This window comes from Bos mutus, chromosome 2 (assembly GCF_027580195.1).
Source record: "Bos mutus isolate GX-2022 chromosome 2, NWIPB_WYAK_1.1, whole genome shotgun sequence".
In the NCBI taxonomy this organism is placed as follows: Eukaryota; Metazoa; Chordata; class Mammalia; order Artiodactyla; family Bovidae; genus Bos; species Bos mutus.
The window spans coordinates 68147012-68167119 of NC_091618.1; the positions used below are offsets into that span (position 1 = coordinate 68147012).

Genomic DNA, 20108 nt, shown 5'->3' on the forward strand with positions numbered 1-20108 from the left:
TATAAGAGGATATCTCCCATTTCATCAGAGTATCCTATTAAAGGTACAATGATTCCTACTAGTACAACCTAGACATACTATACCACTAGGTAAGACTTAGCATACTATTATCATATAGAAGAAATAACTGGGGTGAACACACTTTCTCAAAATTTAAGGAGGCTAGACCCAAAGAATTAACAACAAAGCCATTTCTTAACAACAAAGCCATTATTTCAACAAGTATTGCTTTTCCTAAAGTCTAGGTAAATTAGTTTATTATTCTAGGATGACTTTGCTAATGTAAATGTTTATCACTTTTTAAAAATATTCATATAAAATAGCACGTATTGATCATGTACCTGTATATATACTGACTTACTCCCAATTTTTGTCTTTTAAATAAAGTAATGGATAAAATTTATATCACAAAAACCCTTATTTATTACTTTTTAACAAAAACTTGTGTAAACAAGGAATATAAAATCATAGATCGAGGGTAATCATTACTACTGATAGTAATAGATACTGATCAAACAAAATTGATAAAATAAATTTTAACAGAAATCAACTATTACCTTTACAGAGTAATAAGAAATGTTGATTCATGGGACTAAAACTGGCATCAAAATATGTGCATTGTTCTTTCATAAAATTACATGAAATGCATTGACGATTCAATAAGCCTTCAGTAGAAGCACTGGGGAAAGAAGAAGAAAGTGAGAAATACTACTGTTCCATGTACTTAAATGTGTGGTATCATTATTTTAATATTAACATAAAGAAGTTACAGTATTACTTACATTGAAGTTCCTCATAAATTATCACTTATCATAAAAATGCAAAGTCAATTTCCATTACTAATGTTATGACATACACATTTTTCTTCTCAGTAAAAAAATTAAAATTACAAACACATATACATATGTAGCATGTATATAGTTATATATGCCTTAAAGAAACTGACTTTCCCAGGACTCAATATAACTTATTCTTAGTTATATTTTTATAGATATTTTTTTGTAAAGTCTAAAAAGAAATTACCCACACAGACAAGCATAGTCACTAGCAATAATATTAGTTGAGAGAACTAATAAATTATGAATAATCATAAATTATCTGTGCTGCTAGACAAAAACACTGCTAATGATACATTTTTTAAAACTTGGCTGGACAAAATATTCTCAGTTTCATTTTGGAATAAAACACATAGTACACTATACTTCACGAAGTCACAACTTCACACTTGAAACATTTTGGGTTCATTATAAACCCAAATTTTCCTTTACACCCAAAGTGATCAATATAATAGGCATTTAAACGCATTAGCTAGTTTCATCCTTATGATAAATCATAGCCTTTTTTTTTTCTTTTAAACTTTGGTAAAACAACATTTACCATTTTAGCCAGTTTTCAAGTATATGGTTTATTTCAGTCACAATATTGTACAACTATTGCCACCGAGAGACTATGAATGTGTGGCAATCACACACAGAATTTAACTTTTCTCTCTCTACTCTGTCATATAATTTTTAAGATCCAAGTTCCCTAAAAAATTTATATTTGTATTTTCTCATTATTTAGATTATGAAATTACTAAAAACAAAGAAAAGCATACTTTGAGACAAAATTATGACACTGAATATGGTAGCAATTCTGATTCTGTTAATCCCATAGATTAAATCAACCAATTAATATTTTTATGGACCTGGACAAGACAATGATTGAGTTTTTTGGGTTAAACACTAACATTATAGTCAAGTCAACTGGCACTTGATGAGCCATTTAAAGAAAAATTTATTGGTTGTAAATTTTCATTATAACCCAGTCTTCTACAGTAGTGTAGGCCATAGATATATTGACTGTTGTACTGCTTTGCCTCAATCACTAGAGATGTGTGTGTTCTCATTTGCTTCAGTCATGTACAGCTTTTTGTGACCCCATGGCCTATAGCCCTTCAGGCTGTCTGTCCATGGGGATTCTCCAGGCAAGAATACTGGAGTCGGTTGCCATGCCCTTCTCCGGGGGATCTTCCCGATGCAGGGATCAAATCCGTGTCTCTTACATGTCCTACATTGGCAGGCAGGTTCCGTACCACTAGTCCCACCTCGGAAACCCATAAGTGTGTTACTCGTTCAGTCATGTTCGACTCTTTGTGACCCCATGGATTGTAGCCTGCTAGGCTTCTCTGTCCATGAAATTCTCCAGGTAGGAATACTGGAGGAGGTTGCCATTTCCTTCAAAGGGGATCTTCTTGACCCAGGAATCCATCCCAAATCTCCTGCACTGAAGGCAGATTCTTTACTGTCTGAGAAGCCCATAGGACAAGCACACAAATCTAAGAACTCATTATTACTCAAATCACATTTTTAGGCTAATAAAAGGAGAAGAGGATGAGGCAGCTCCATTAGCTGAACTTAGCCAAATGTAATTTTCTGACACTCATTTTTCTTTAAGAGTTTTACAAAATGGGGGAAATAAAATATCAGTCAAGTATTTCTATCTCTCTAAAGGATTATTCTTGACTGCCAATATTAACCACAATATAAGTTTTAAGAAAGATAAGTTTTAGGTAACCAAAACTAGAAAGTGACCAATACTTTAATCAAGATGTCTAAGCTAAAATTAGAATCAGTCTCTTTAAATAAATAGCTGTTCTTCCTTTGGAAGTCATTAGAATTGAAAACATGTGTTCCAGACTCTAAGAGAGAAAAACAAAGAATGTGAAAATGACATATTGCGATATGTGATTAAAACGAGGAGCAGCTCACTTCAGATGACAGTGATTTATGCATAAATAAGAGTGTGTGAGTGAATTAGAGTGAGTAAGGGTACTTGAAACATGCATTTTTGCTCTCAAAGGAAAGTCTAGGCTACTTGGTAAGAATCACTGGTGACACTGCTTCAAACATGATGAATTTCCACTGAGAATATGCCATGGCAGTTTTGACACTTTAAAAATGGATCTGTGAAACAGAAATTAGAAAGGATATATGAAGTCTAGAATTAATAAGTTGCTTGCCAGACAAAAATGAAAGTCATTCTTGGGAAGCCCTGGTGAAAGCTTTCTGAGTGAGGAGGCATTTTTAATACTAAATAGGTATGACCTTAAACCCTTTTATGAATATAGCTTTTCCTCTGGGAAAATTGGAGAGATGAAAATAGTCCCTGTCCACAGCTCTATTTTAGTAAGCAAGGGCCATGGCTGGCTTAAATAGCAATCTATGGATTTTACACATTCTGAGAGTGGGGAGAGAAAAACTGCCACTTGATCTACTCTACTAAATGTCCACAATGCTTTAATTTGTTCAGGGATAAATCACATGTGTACAGTATTGCATATGTGCTTAGTCCTTCAGTCATTTCTGACTCTTTGCAACCCCGTGGACTATAGCCCACCAGGCTCCTCTGTCCATGGGATACTCCAGGCAAGCATACGGAATGGGTAGCTATTCCCTTCTCTAGGGGATCTTCCTAACCCAGGGATCGAACCTGGGTATCCTTCATTGCAGGTAGATTCTTTACCATCTGAGACACCAATTCAGTTCAGTTCAGCTGCTCAGTCCTGTCCAACTCTTTTTGATCCCATGGACTGCAGCATGCCAAGCTTCCTTGTCCACCATCCTGCCCAGAGCTTGTTCAAACTTATGTCCATCGAGTTGGTGATGCCATCCAACCATCTGATCCTCTGTTATCCCCTTCTCCTCCTGACTTCAAACTTTCCCAGCATCAGGGTCTTTTCTAGTGAGTCAGTTTTTCACATCAGGTGGCCAAAGTATTGGAGCTTCGGCTTCAGAATCAATGAATATTTAGAATTGATTTCCTTTAGGATCGACTGGTTTGATCAGGGAAGGCCTCATATACTGAAAACTTTAAATGAGGCATAGCAGAATGAAAAGCTATTTGGGAAATAAGGAAATGCTAGTGGTATGTGTCATTCAGAGACGCAAGCCTCAAAAAAAAAAAAAAAAAAAAAAAGATATTTTGAAAAGATAAAAACAAGTGAGGGAAAAATAAAGGAGGAATAAGATGGTCTCCACTCCAGTTGCAAACCTTTAGGCTCACAATGGTCTAGAGATGAGGTTTTGTCATACTGAGTTGGCTCTCTCCTAGTCATACCAAAAACGCAACTTCAGATCTTTCCATCCTATGATTATGCTGTGTGGATGGCCCCTGAGTAACCAACCTGTGCAGGAAGGTCCTCTCACACTGCTTACCTGTACAGCTGCCTCCCTCTGGGAGATGACTCGGTGCTCAGAAAGTAACTGCCCATGAAAAAAAAACAACACAAACCTCAGGCACCAATCAATTTTTGCAACACTGAGTTTTCACTTGAATTTTCCAACTACCAAAGAATAGGCAAGAGCTTTTCTATTATTCAACAGCAGGGCTTTGATCCATTTGGGAAACTTCTTTTCTTAAAATGTTGTCATACATTTTTTTCTATGGTCTCTCACAATCTCTCTGAGTGTGACTCTGTGTGTGTGTGCATGCATGTGTCTGTGCAAATGTGTCTGTGTAAGCATCTTTCTGGGTGAAGCTGCAGGAGAGTCTTAAAGGTTGTTTTTTACATGGCCAGGCTACTTGGATTAGGACCATGGTAAGCAAAAATAAATCTGGCAGATAGGATTGCATTTAACAACACTGACTTCCAACTTGACTAGAGAATCAAAAACGCTCACATTTTTTGTGTAGTTTCATCATACGCCAGGATCTTTACCACTTCCCAGTTTCCTGATGTCAGATGCCGCACGGTAATTTGCTCACTTTTACTCTGCAAAGAAATAGAAAATATTGATTTCCCTTTTATTTAAATAGCATCTGTCTGGTCAATACCAAAGTGCTAACTGCCCCTGTCACTTTTAATTCTTTAGTTCTCAGTTAACATTGAGTTTCTTGTTTTTAATCTCAAGAATGAATACACATTCACATAACCATAGTTACAGGCAAGACAGTACCTTTATTCCTATGTTGTAGGAAAATAATTCACAAAACATCTCCACATAGGACTACATGGGTAGCATCACCTTGACATAGGAAGTCATCTTGGCATTTAGTATAGACACAGGACTTTGATAACGTTAATCTAAATGATCGACAGCTAAACGGTTTGAATAGCTTTGAATAAAACTTTTAGAACAAACTTCATTTCAAATAGATTTTAAGTGTTATATACTTTTAACCTTTGCAGCATGTGTACTGAGAATAATACTGATAGATTTGCTATTTTCACTCAATAATTTACTTCTGAGATTAATTCATGTTGATACTTGTAGACATAGTTTATTTTCACTGCTATATGGTAATTTATTGTATGCATGAATACAGAAAAATTTATTTTTTGATATTTGAGTTTTTCCAAATTTTTGCTCTTTAAAACAAGTTGTCTGTGAACTACTTTATTAATGTCTCCTTGTGCATGTGGCAGGGTTTTCCTGAGACAAACGCTGGTAAGTGGGAAAACTCCTGGAGGGACCACAGAGAAGATGGTGGAGGAGTAAGACGGGGAGATCACCAGTCTCCCGCCAAATACATAAAAACTCATTAAGATATGGAGCAACTCCTACAAAGCAATCTCTAGGTGACAGCAGAAGACCCCAGGCCTCCAGAGGGACAGGCTAAGCTCTCTGAAATGAGTAGGAGAGAGAAAGGAGCCAAAAGGGAAAAGACAGAGAACTTCTGGGCAGGAACTTGTACCCCAGAGGAGGGTGGGAGCCATGAAACAGAAGTTCCCATGCAACAGGGAAACTCCCTCACAGATAGGCCCAAAGGGGAGCTACGAAGTCTTGGAAAATCAGGGACTTCTGCTGCTGCTACTGCTGCTGCTGCTAAGTTGCTTCAGTCATGTCCGACTCTGTGCAACCCCATAGACGGCAGCCCACCAGGCTCCCCTGTCCCTGGGATTCTCCAGGCAAGAACACTGGAGTGCGTTGCCATTTCCTTCTCCAATACATGAAAGTCAAAAGTGAAAGTGAAGTCTCCGAGTCATGTCTGACTCTTCGCGACCACCTGGACTACAGCCTACCAGGCTCCTCTGTTGATGGGATTTTCCAGGCAAGAGTACTAGAGTGGGGTGCCATTGCCATCTCCAAATCAGAGATTTGGAGGGCAGTAAACAGAGAAAGCTGTACTTCTCAATTCTTTAACAGCTCATGGACTGTGACCCCAAACAGACAGCAGGCTTGGGAACCGAGAGTGGTGTGGCATACAAACCCAGCCAGCACACACAACCCTTGCAGCACAGAGGGCAGTCCCAGGTAGCAAGTGTGATGGGGCAGATGAACCTAGCTAGAAAGTAGTACACAGGGCAGGCCCAGGTACCAAGCAGACAAACACAGCCTGTGCAAAGGGCGGGACTAGGGTACCCATAGTGGGAAGGCATACAAACTTGGGCAGCGCACACAACCCTCCCGGCACAGCTGGAAGAAGAACAACCCCCACGACAAAGAGTGCAGGCAGTGAGACGAAACAGGTGTACACAAACCTCGCGACGCAGAGGGTGGACCTTGGGAACTGAGAGTCAAGTGCACACAGCCCTGCGACACAGAGGATGAGCTTAGGGGGCTGAGGGAATCCCACACAAGTTGCGGCGACGCAGAAGGATCCACACAAGCACCTACCTAGGAAGTTTCTGCCAGCAGTGCAGGGTGGGACAGGGGAACTGAATCACCAGCAATGATCCCAGGGACATGTAGGCTGCACTGCATGTATGCTGAGATAGACACTTTGAAGCAGCTGTGAAAATAGACTCGCACGACTGAAGCAACTTAGCAGGAGCAGCAGCAGCAACACTGCGAAAGCTAGGACTGCCCAAAGGCATACTTAACCCACAGACACTCCAAAATCTACTCCTGGAAACGGCACTGCCCTTGAGAAAGACAAGATCCAGCTCCATCAACCGGAACACAGGCACAAGCTCCACCAACCAGGAAAACATCACAGGACACTAAGCCAACCCCATCCACAGAGGCAAACTCCACAACCAACAACTACTACCTTGAAAACCCTTTTTAATTTTTTTTTTCCTTTTTCATTTTTTTCTCTTATAAATCACACCATTTATTCCCCCAATATATCTCCACCTTCACACTAGCATTTAGCGGTGCTGTGTTTTCCTCTTTTTTATCTTGCTATTAAAAAAAAAATCTTTTTAAGATTTTTTCTTCTTATAAATCACACTGCTTATTCCCCAACATATTTCCACTATCACATTAGCTTTTTGCGATGCTGTGTTTTCCTTGTTAAAAAAATAATAATAATTTTAAGATTTTGTTTCCTTTTTTCTTATAAATCATATGGTTTATTCCCCCTACATATTTCCACCTCCCTATTAGCCTTCTGCAGTTCTGTAGAGTTTTCCTCTTTGTGTTTTCTGTCAAGAAAAAAAAAGCAAGAACAAATTCATTTTAGGTTTTTTTTTTTTTTTTCCTCCTCACTTTTTTTTTTTTTTTTATTTTATTTTCTTTTTTTCTTGATGAGTTTTTTGGATTTTGTTTTGGATACATTCATCTGCTTTTCCTACTGTTCTTTACTGGCTGTAGGAATATATATATATATATATATATATATTCCTGAATATATATATATATTATATAAAATATATTTTTTCCCACACATGTCTGTTTATCTTTGCTTTTCTATTTTTTCTTTTCTCTCTTTCTCTTTTTATTTTTTAGTCCTCCCTCTTCTCCATCCCTTCTTTTTCTTTTTCCCACCCTTCTCCTATTTCTTTTTCCTCTCTTTTTTTATTCTCCCTTTTTTCCCTCACTCTGCTTTCACCAAGTTAAATTGTTGAGCTCTCTATGCTATATTCCCCAATTGGCCTTCTGCTTGTGCTCAGATTATCAGACTGAGAATCAGTTAACTCTTCTTTCAGTTGGTTGATATCACCTCTGGTTTCCCTGGCTCACCAAGTCAATCTCTTGTACTTTTTTTCTTTAGAATGCTTTGGTTGTAACTGTATATGTGGAAGTGTGTATGTATAAGTCCCAGTATTTCTGTAATTACCTACTTTATCTCCTCCCACTAGAACACAGGCACAAGTCACCCAACAAGAAATCAACACAAACCACCCAACTAACATTTCCCTCCAAGGGCAAAAATCAAAAAAAAGAAGTAATACAACCCTAAAGTTTGGGAAAAGGAGACCTCAAATGGACCAATTTAGAAAAAAAAAATGATGATGATGAAAAGACAGAGAAATAAAACACAAATGAAAGAGCAAGGTAGAAACTCAAAAGACTAAATAAATAAAGAGGAAACAAGTAAGCTCCCTGAAAGAAAATTCAAAATAATAATAGTAAAGATCCTCCCAAGACTTAAAAATAGAATGGAGAAAATGAAAGAAGCATTTAACACAGTTAATACAATGACCAAGGACATACAAGAAATACAGAATAAGCAGAGATGAATAACACAATTACTGAAATTAAAAATATACTAGAAGGATCCAATAGCAGAATAACAGGCAGAGGAATGGATAAGTAAGCTGGAGGATAGAGTGGTGGAAATAACTGCTGAAGATCAGAATAAAGAGAAAGGAATGAAAAGAATTGAGGAAAGCCTCAGAGACCTTTGGGACAATATTAAACATACCGATATTTGAGTTATAGGGGTCCCAGAGGAAGAAGAAAAAAAGAAAAGCACTGAGAAAATTTTTGAAGAAATTATAGTTGAAAACTTCCCCAACATGGGAAATAATCAAGTCCAAGAAGCATAGAGAGTCTCCTACAGGATGAACCCAAGGAGAAACACATCAAGACAAAGATTAAGCACAAAAAAAGAATATTAAAAGCAGCAAGAGAAAAGCAACAAGTAATATACAAGAGAAAACCCATATGATTAACAGCAGATCTTTCAGCAGAAACTCTACAGGCCAGAAGGGAAAGGCAAGATATATTTAAATTACTGAAAGAGAAAGTCCTACAACCACAATTACTCTACCCACCAAAGGTCTCATTCAATATTGATGGAGAAATCAAAAGCTTTACAGACAAGGAGAAATTAAGAGAATTCACCAACAAACCAGCCTTGCAACAAATACTAAAAGGACTTACATAGCCAATAAACACAAGAGAAAGGAAAAACTTACAAAAACAAACCCAAAATAAAAAAAAAATGCCAATAGGAACATATGTATCAATAATTACCTTAAATGTAAATTGATTAAATGCACCAACCAAAAGATACAGACGGACTGAATGGATACAAAAATAAGACCCATATATATGCTGCCTACAGGAGACCCACTTCAGACCTAGGGACACATACAGACTGAAAGTAAAAGGCTGGAATAAGATGTTCCATGTGAATGGAAACCAAAAGAAAGCTGGAGTGGCAATCCTTATTTCAGACAAAATAGACTTTAAAATAAAGAATATCATAAGAGAAAAAGAAGGACACTACATAATGATCTAGGGATTAATCCAAGAAGAAGACATAGCAATTGTAAATATCTGTGCACCCAACATAGGAGCACCTCAATACATAAGGCAAACTAACAGACATAGGAGGAGAAATCAACAGCAACACAATAATAGTAGGGGACTTTAACACCCCACTGTCATCAATGGACAGATCATCAAAACCAAGAATCATTAAGGAAACACAAACCTTAAATGAAACATTAGACCAAATGGGCCTAATTGATATCTTCAGGACTTTCCATCCAAATACAGAAGAATACACTTTCTTCTCAAGTGCACATGGAACATTCTCAAGGATAGACCACATCTTGGACCACAAATCAAGCCTCAGTAAATTTAAGAAAATTGTAATTGCATCAAGTATCTTCTGACTATAATGCTATGAAACTAGATATCAACTACAGGAAAAAACAGCAAAAATCACAAACTCATGGAGATTAAACAATACATTACTAAATAACAAAGAGGTTACTGAAGAAATAAAAAAAGAAATCAAAAGATTCCTAGAAACAGATGACAATGAAAACATGATGACCCCAAACCTATGGGACTTAGTAAAAAGCAGTTCTAAGAGGGAGGTTTATAGCAATATGACCATAAGTCAAGAAGAAAGAAAAGCATCAAATAGACAGCCTAACTCTACATCTCAAGCAGCTGGAAAAAGAAGAACACAAACCACCCAAAGTCAGCAGAAGGAAGGAGATCATAAAAATCAGAGCAGAAACAAATGAAAAAGAAATGAAGGAAACAATAGCAAAGATAATAAAACTAAAAGCTGGTTCTTTGAGAAAATTAACAAAATTTGTAAACCACTAGCTAGACTCATCAAGAAAAAAAGGGAGAAAAATCAAACCAATAAAATTAGAAATTAATAAGGAGAGGTTACAATAGACAACAGAAATACAAAGGATCATAAGAGAATATTATGAGCAACTATATGCTAAGGTTGGTTCCTTTCCAACCTAGAGGAAATGGACAGATACTTAGAAAAGATCAGCCTCCCAGGACTGAACCAGGAAGAAATAGAAATTATGAACAACCCAATTACAAACACTGAAATTGAAATGGTGATCAAAAATCTCCCCCAAAACAAGCCCAGGGCCAGATGGCTCCACAGGGGAAACATTCAGGGAAGAGCTAATGCCTATTTTTCTGAAACTCTTTGAAAAAATTGCAGAGGAAGGAAAACTTCCAAATTCATTCTACAAGGCTACAATCACCCTGATACCAAAGCCAAGAAAATACAACACAAAAAAAGAAAATTACAGGCCAATATCGCTGATGAACATAGATGCAAAAATCCTCAACAAAATTCTAGCAAACCATAGAATGGTGTTCACACACCATATCAACAAGTTGAAAAATAAAAACCACATGATCATCTCAATAGATGCAGAAAAAGCCTTTGATAAAATCCAGCATCCATTTATGATAAAAATGCTTCAAAAAATGGGCATAGAAGAAACCTACTTCAACATAGTAAAGGCCATATATGAAAAGCCCACAGCAAACATTATTCTCAATGGTGAAACATTAAATCTTTCCCTCTAAGATCAGAAACAGACAAGGGTGTCCACTCTCACCACTATTCTTCAACATAGTTTTGGAAGTCCTAACTACAACAATTAGAGAAGAAAAAGAAATAAAAGGAATCCAGATTGGAAAAGAAGAAGTAAAATTCTCACTGTTTGCAGATAACATGATACTATACATAGAAAACCCAAAAGATACTATCAGAAAATTACAAGAGCTAATCAGCGAATTCAGCAAAGTCACAGGATACAATGTCAATACTCAGAAATCACTTCCACTCCTATATACTAACAATGAAAAATCAGAAAGAGAAATTAAGGAATCAATACCGCTCACCATTGCAGCAAAAAGATTAAAATATCTAGGAATAAAACTACCTAAAGAAATGAAAGATCTGTATACGGTAAACTATAAGACACTGATGAAAGAAATCAAAGACGACATAAACAGATGGACAGATATTCCATGTTTCTGGGTGAGAAGAATCAATATTGTGAAAATGACTATACTACCAAATGCAATCTACATCCCTATCAAATTACCAATGGCTTTTTCCACCAAACCGGAATGAAAAATTTCACAATTCATATGGAAACACAAAAGACCCCAAATAGCAAAAAACAGTCTTGAGAAAGAAGAATGGAGCTGGAGGAATCAACCGTCCTGACTTCAGACTATACACCAGAGCTATACTCATCAAGACAGTATGGTACTGGCACAAAAACACAAATATAGATGAATGGAACAAAATAGAGAACCCAGAGATTAACCCACGCACCCATGGGTACCTGGTACCTTATTTTTTGACAAAGGAGGCAAGAATATATAATGGGCAAAGACAGCTTCTTCAATAAGTGGTGCAGTGTTGAGAAAATTGAACAGTTGCATGCAGAAGAATAAAATTAGATCACTTACCTAATGCCACACACAAAGATAAACTCAGAATGGATTAAAGACCTAAATGCAAGACCACAAACTATTAAACTCTTAGAAGAGAACATAGGCAGAACACTTGATGACATAAATCAAAGCAAGATCTTCTATGACCCACCTCCTAGAGTAATGGAAATAAAAACAAAAATAAACAAGTGGGACCTAATTAAACTTAAAAGCTTTTCCACAACAAAGAAAACTACAAACAAGGTGAAAAGACAACCCTCAGAATGGGCAAAATAATAGCAAGGGAAACAACTGATAAAGAATTAATTTCCAAAATATACAAGCAGCTTATATGACTCAATACCAAAAAAGCAAACAACACAATCAAAAAGTGGGAAAGGGACCTGAAGAGACATGTCTCCAAAGAAGACATACAGATGGCTAACAAGCACATGAAAAGATGCTCAACATCACTCATTATCAGAGAAATGCAAATCAAAACTACAATGAGATACCACCTCACACTAATCAGAATGGCCATCATCAAAAAGTCTACAAACAATAAATGCTGGAGAGGGTGTGGAGAAAAGGGAACACTCTTGTATTGCTTGTGGGAATGTAAACTGATGCAGCCACTATGGAAGATGGTATGGAGACTCCTTAAAAAGGTAGGAATAAAAATACCATAAGACTCAGCAATCCCATTTCTATGCATATATCCTGAGGAAATCAAAACTGAAAAAGACATATTTACCCCAGTGTTCACTGCAGCTCTATTTACAATAGCTAGAACATGGAAACTACCTAGATGTCCATCAATAGATGAATGGATAAAGAAGCTGTGGTACAGATATACAATGGATTACCACTCAGCCATAAAAAGGAACACATTTGAATATGTTCTAATGAGGTGGACAAAACTAGAGTCCATTATACAGAGTGAAGTAAGTCAGAAAGAGAAATATAAATACCATACACTGACACATATATATGGAATCTGAAGAAATGGCACTGATGAATTTATTTTCAGGGGAGCAATGCAGAAACAGACATAGAGAACAGATCTACAGACAAGATGGGAGGAGAGGAGGGAGAAGGGGGGATGTATGGAGAGAGTAACATAGAAATTTACAATGTCATGTGTAAAACAGAGAGCCAATGGGAATTTGCTGTAAGACTCAGGAAACTCAAACAGGGGCTCTGCAACAGAACCCCTCTGAAGGGTGGGGTGGGAAGGGAGATGGGAGGGAGGTCTGAGAGGGAGGTGACATGGGTATACCTATGGCTGATTCTTGATGTATGACAGAAAACCACAAAATTCTGTAAAGCAATTATCCTTCAATTAAAAAATTAAAAAAAGCAACACTGATGTGTAAGATTGTTTTGTCGAAAGATATATATCTTCTACCTAACTCGTTGTTTAGTTGCTAAGTTGTGTCAGACTCTTTTGAGACCCTACGGACTTGAGTCCACCAGGCTCTTCTGTTTGTGGGATTTCTCAGGCAGGAGTACTGGAGTGGGTTACCATTTTCTTCTCCAGAAGATCTTCCCCACCCAGGGAACAAACCTGAGTCTCCTGCTTGGCAGACGGAGTCTTTACCACCGAGTCACTTGTGACAGATGATTTTCAAAAGCTGTGGCAATTTAGAATCTACTAGCAATATCAGTTTCTGTTACTCCACATTTTCTCCACTTCCTCAGTTCAGTTCAGTTCAGTCGCTCAGTCATGTCCGACTCTTTGTGACCCCATGAATCACAGCACTCCAGCCCTCCCTGTCCATCACCAACTCCCGGAGTTCACTCAGACTCACGTCCATCGACTCAGTGATGCCATCCAGCCATCTTATCCTCTGTCGTCCCCTTCTCCTCCTGCCCCCAATCCCTCCCAGCATCAGAGTCTTTTCCAGTGAATCAACACTTCTCATGAGGTGGCCAAAGTACTGGAGTTTCAGCCGTAGCATCATTCCTTCCAAAGAAATCCTAGGGCTGATCTCCTTCAGAATGGACTGGTGGACATCACCAAATGGTCAACACCAAAATCAGATTGATTGTATTCTTTGCAGCCAAAAATGGAAAAGCTCTATACAGTCAGCAAAAACAAGACCAGGAGCTGACTGTGGCTCAGATCATGAACTCCTTATTGCCAAATTCAGACTTAAATTGAAGAAAGTAGGGAAAAACCACTAGACCATCCCGGTATGACCTAACTCAAATCCCTTATGATTATACAGTGGAAGTGAGAAATAGTTTTAAGGGACTAGATCTGATAGATAGAGTGCCTGATGAACTATCGACGGAGGTTCGTGGCGTTGTACAGGAGATAGGGATCAAGACCATCCCCATGGAATGGTCTATTTCAAATTCTGAAAGATGATGCTGTGAAAGTGCTGCACTCAATATGCCAGCAAATTTGGAAAACTCAGCAGTGGCCACAGGGCTGGAAAAGGTCAGTTTTCATTCCAATCCCAAAGAAAGGCAATGCCAAAGAACGCTCAAACTACCTCACATTTGCACTCATCTCACATGCTAGTAAAGTAATGCTTAAAATTCTCCACTTCCTCACCAACTGTTAATTTCATGACTTATTTTTTTTGTCAAATTAATAAGTACGAAATTATATCCCATTATGTCCCACATAATGGCAGAAGGCAATGTCAACCCACTCCATTACTCTTGCCTGGAAAATCCCAAGTATGGAGGAGCCTGGTAGGCTGCAGTCCATGAGGTCTCGAAGAGTCAGACACGACTGAGCGACTTCACTTTCACTTTTCACTTTCATGCATTGGAGAAGGAAATGGCAACCCACTCCAGTGTTCTTGCCTGGAGAATTCCAGAGACGGCAGAGCCTGGTGGGCTGCCATCTATGGGGTCGCACAGAGTAGAACATGACTGAAATGACTTGGCTGCTTAGGAGCATGTCCCACTTATGTCCCACTACCTTTTTATTAAGAAAACTTTCAAAGTTGCAGAAACGTTAATGAACAGAACATGAATATCCATTTGAGTGTTACTGAGATTCACCAAACATCAATATTTCAAATATTCACCCTCCCCCTTTATTCGTATGCTGAATATTTGAAACTAAGTTGAAAACATCAGACTATTTTGGCTCTAAATATTTCAGTGTGAATTTCTCAAAAGTAGGAATATTTTCTCATATAAGCAAATGGCATATCACACCTATGAAAATAACATTGTGTGTGCTGGTGCTCAGTTGATCAGTCATGTCCAGCTCTTTGTGGCCCAATAGACTGTAGCCTGTCAGGCTCTTCTGCCCATGGAATTTTCCAGGCAAAAATATTGGAGTAGGCTACCATTTTCTACTCCAGGGATTGAACCCACATCTCTTGCATCTCCCACATTGGCAGGCAGATTCTTTACCACTAGCACCACCTGGGAAGCCCCAAATAATAACATTCAGTTCAGTGCTCAGTCGTGTCTAACTGTTAGTGACCCCATGGACTGCCCATGCCAGGCTTCCTTGTCTATCACCAACTCCAGGAGCTTGCTCAAAGTCATGTCCATTGAGTCAATGATGCCATCCAACCATCTCATCCTCTGCTGTGCCCTTCTCCTCCTCCCCTCAATCTTTCCCAGCATCGGGGTCTTTTCCAATGAGTCAGTTCTTCACATCAGGTAGCCAAAGTATTGAAGCTTCAGCTTCTGCCTCAGTCCTTCCATTGAATATTCGGGACTGATTTCCTTTAGGATTGACTGGTTGGATCTGCTTGCAGTCCAAAAGACTCTCATGAATCTTCTCCAACACCACAGTTCAAATAATAATAACATTAATATCATCTAGATGTATAGTCTATTTTCTAATATCCACAGTGCCCTAAGTAACCCAAATATCTCCGTATCTATATATATCTAGCTATCTTTCTATCATCTATCTGATAATTGCACTGGGTTGTTGCCTCTTTAGTCTCTTTTAAAGTAAATGTTATCCTATCATATTTTGATTTCTAAAATATTAAACATTTTTAAGACTCTTGGTCCAGCAGTCTTATAGAATGCCCAGCATTCTATACTATCTGTTTTTTTATGATACAATTTAGACTAACATTTTTGGCAAGGATATTATAGAGGTGATAATGGATACCTCTTTTACTTCACCGAGTGTGGAAGAATTGATGCTTTTGAACTGTGGTGTTGGAGAAGACTCTTGAGAGTCTCTTGGACAGCAAGGAGATCCAACCAGCCCATCGTAAAGAAAATCAGCCCTGAATATTCATTGGAAGGACATTGAAGCTGAAACTCCAATACCTTGGCCACAGATGCAAAGACTGACTCATTTGAAAAGACCCTGATGCTGGGAAAGATCGAAGGCAGGAGAAAAGGATGACACAGGATGAGATGGTTGGATGGCATCACTGACTCAATGGACATGAATTTGAGTAAACTCCGGGAGTTGGTGATGGGCAGGAAGGCCTGGCATGCTGCAGTCCATGGGGTTACAAAGAGTCAGACACGACTGAGTGACTGAACTGAACTGAACTTATACTTCACATCAGGAAACACACTGGTACTCATCTCACTTTTCATGATCCTGCTTACAGGGTAGCTGGGAGATACATTTTTTGTAAAAATACATTTCACCTTGAAATTAAAAGTGTGATGATAATGCACTTTACGTGACTAGGTTTTCTTCAATGAACTATCTGCTCAGTAGTTTTGTCAATGATTCATGACCTTTCCTTGATTAAATTATCATTTCAAAGTGATTTTCTCACTGTAACATCCCTTCTACATTTATTACATAGTATTCTTCTGAAGCAAAGAGGAACTAAAGAGCCTCTTGATGAAGGTGAAAGAGGAGAGTGAAAAAGCTGGCTTAAAACTCAACATTCAGAAAACTAAGATCATGGCATCCTGTCCCATCACTTCATGGCAAATAGATGGGGAAACAATGGAAACAATGACAGACTTTCTTTTGTTTCACTTCAAAATCACTGCAGATGGTTACTGCAGCCATGGAATTTAAAGACGCTTGCTCCTTGGAATAAAAGCTATGACAAACCTAGACAGCATATTAAAAAACAGAGACATTACTTTGCCAACAAAGTTTCTTTTAATCAAAGCTATGGTTTTTCCAGTAGTCATGTACGGATGTGAGTGTTGAACCATAAAGAAAGCTGAGTGTCAAGAATCGATGTTTTTGAACTGTGGTGTTGGAGATGACTCTTGAGAGTCTCTTGGACAGCAAAGAGATCAAATCAGTCAAATCTAAAGGAAATCAATCCTGACTATACATTGGAAGGACTGATGTTGAAACTGAAGCTCCAATACTTTGGCCACCTGATGCGAAGAACCGATTCATTGGAAAAGACCTTGATGCTGGGAAAGATTGAAGGCAGGAGAAGAAGACGACGGCAGAGGATGAGATGGTTGGATGGCATCACCGACTCAATGGATATGAGTTTGAGCAAGCTCGTGGAGATGACGAAGGACAGGGAAGCCTGCATGCTGCAGTCCATGGGGTTGCCAAGAAACAGACAGGACTGAGCAACTGAACAATATTCTTCTGTTAAAGATCTTTCCTTACTTTTCCACGCTTACATGTGTTCATTGTCTTTCTCTCTTTCTGATACTACTATAAACATTTTACATCTGATATATTATGTTCCATTATTGTTGTCATTCTTTTTATTGTTACGCTTTATGATACTGAAATTAACAAAATTGGGTTAGTGGGAACCCCTTCAAGCTAAACCCTCATAATCAATAATTGCTCAAGAAATATTTTCCACTGGATTATGTTTATATATCAAAGTCTGAGTTTAGGTACACTCTTTGCTACTCTAATGTTGTTAGTTCTGGATGATTTTAGAAGAAATAGGTAAACCGAGAGAGATGTCCACATGTCTTGTGTGTGTGCAGATGTGTGTGTTTTCTTAGTCATATCTCAAAATTCATACCCTCATTTTTTAATTTTAAAATATGTTAAAAATGTATATGTATACATACACATGTACACTGGCAGAAGTCTTGATCTCAACCTGTTTCAACACAGAGGAAAAAAATAACTTCTTGTCACTAGGTGTTTATTTATCCTTCTTTTCTGGTGTAGATTTTTATAATTAAAATTAAGATTTTATTGCTATAAATATAAATGCAAAGCTAATTTCATATATATATATATAAATTAGAGAGTATGTGGGATGTGCTTTATATTATTTATTATGTATCTTCTTCTTAATTCTTACATAGCTCTCCCTTGTGTGGGTTTATCATAATTTATTCAACTATCCTCCAACGATGAACATCTCAAAAAATGCTGTAGTGATTAACCCTGTGTATATGTTTGTGGTTTAACATGTAGGGAAATATCTTAGGGATACATTCCTCCACATGGAAAGTACCATTCTTCCCATCTACCAGTAATGTATTATAAGGTGCCTGTTTTCCCATGGACATACAGTGATCTGCAGAAATGATCCATGAAAGTACAGTCTTTCCATTAATATGTTACAGAACACATTGTTCAGTGTTTGAATTTTTGCTAATCTGATAGGTGAGAAATGTTGCTATGGTAGACATGACAGATGCCAACCAGAATTTCCTTCTAGAAGGACCCATCTCTCCAGTGGCTAGAGGTGCTGCTGGGAAAAGGCCCTCAGTTGTCAGTCTTCTCTGGGGATGGCCTGGACCGAAGAAATGGCCTCTGCCAAGATCATATCTCTTTTCAACAGTCCTTCAAAGGACAACCTGATCAAGACTTGAATATAGAAGTTCATTCTTCTTGCCTTAACTTGGGACTTCTCTAAAAGGCTGTTCTTGTCCAGAAGTCTCTGTGGGGTTGGCTGAGGCCTTCATTCAGATGGCACCACTGCTTAAATTCTTCTGCCCAATCTTGCTTTCTTCTACTTTTCAAAGATATTTATCTCTGTAAAAACTGGCCTGCAAGCTAATCTTTATTTCATAAGGAGCTTCTTGTGAAACTCAATTTATGACAGGGATATTGGTGTAATTTCACCTTTCATTTCTCTTAGAAGAAAAGTTGAACATCTTTGTGTACCTTTATGTTTATATATGCTAATGCCTAGGGGCTTCTCAGGTGGCACTAGTGGTAAAGGACCTATCTGTCAATGCAGGAGACAGAAGAGAGGCAGGTTGCATCTCTGGGTTGGGAAGATCTTCTGGAGAAGGAAATGGCAACCCACTCCAGTATTATGGACTGAGAATACCATGGACAGAGGAGCCTGGTGGACTATGGTCCATAGGGTCACAAAGAGTTGGCCATGAGTGAAGTGACTTAGAACACATGTATGTTTGTGTGTGTGTGTGTGTGTGTGTGTGTGTATGTGTGTGTATGTATGCAAATCGGAGAAGGCAATGGCAACCCACTCCAGTACTCTTGCCTGGCAAATCCCATGGCGGAGAAGCCTGGTAGGCTGCAGTCCATGGGGTCGCTAGGAGTCAGACACGACTGAACGACTTCACTTTCACTTTTTACTTCCATGCACTGGAGAAGGAAATGGCAACCCACTCCAGTGTTCTTGCCTGGAGAATCCCAGGGACAGGGAAGCCTGGTGGGCTACCGTCTATGGGGTCACACAGAGTCAGACACGACTGAAGCGACTTAGCAGCAGCAGCAGCATACGCAAATATATATAATGCTACGACTTCCCTGGTGGCTCAGATGATAAAGCATTTGTCTACAATGAGGGAGACTTGGGTTCGATCCCTGGGTTGAGAAGACTCCCTGGAGAAAGAAATGGCAACCCACTCTGTACTCTTGCCTAGAAAATCCCATGGAAGGAGGAGCCTTTGCAACCATGGGGTCGCAAAGAGTTCGACACCTCTGAGCGACTTCACTTTCACTTTCATATATAATGCTATTTGCATTATTCTTTTATCTGATTCTAATATTTATGTTATCTATTGAGACTTCTTTGAATTCTGATCTTCTGTGTATTTTAGAATTCTTTATATACATTTTTGTGAAATATATACTGCAAATATATTTTCCTGGTTTCTCATTTTGTGTTGACACTGATTATGTTGGTATTTTCCACCCATTTTTTCTGTTCCTTATAAAATCAAGTTTACCAACATATTCCTATACTACTTCTAGTAGATGATGTGTAGTTTAAAGGATTACAAAGAATTTACTGGTGTTTTCTCCTAGTACAGGTAAGGTTTAATTTTTAAAATTAGAGCTTTGTCATTTTAGAGTTATGGTGGTAGTCTGGAACTACTTCTATACCAGTTTTCCTAAAGTAATTTTACAAAAAGTTCATTTTTTCAGTGATTTGAAATGCCACCTTCATTATATATTAAATTTCTATA

At 38.2% G+C, this 20108-nt stretch overlaps 1 protein-coding gene across 1 annotated transcript in view; it reads right to left on the bottom strand.

Annotated features, from left to right (window-relative positions):
• The window catches only part of DPP10 (dipeptidyl peptidase like 10), an 800722-nt gene that overhangs the window by 48617 nt on the left and 731997 nt on the right, over positions 1-20108 (bottom strand). Inside the window, exons 14-16 of the mRNA XM_005898074.2 lie at positions 4662-4753; positions 4197-4244; positions 558-679 (exon numbers count right to left, since the gene is read on the bottom strand). Coding sequence (XP_005898136.1) covers positions 558-679; positions 4197-4244; positions 4662-4753 — 262 coding nt within the window. The remainder of the gene's footprint in view (positions 1-557; positions 680-4196; positions 4245-4661; positions 4754-20108) is intronic.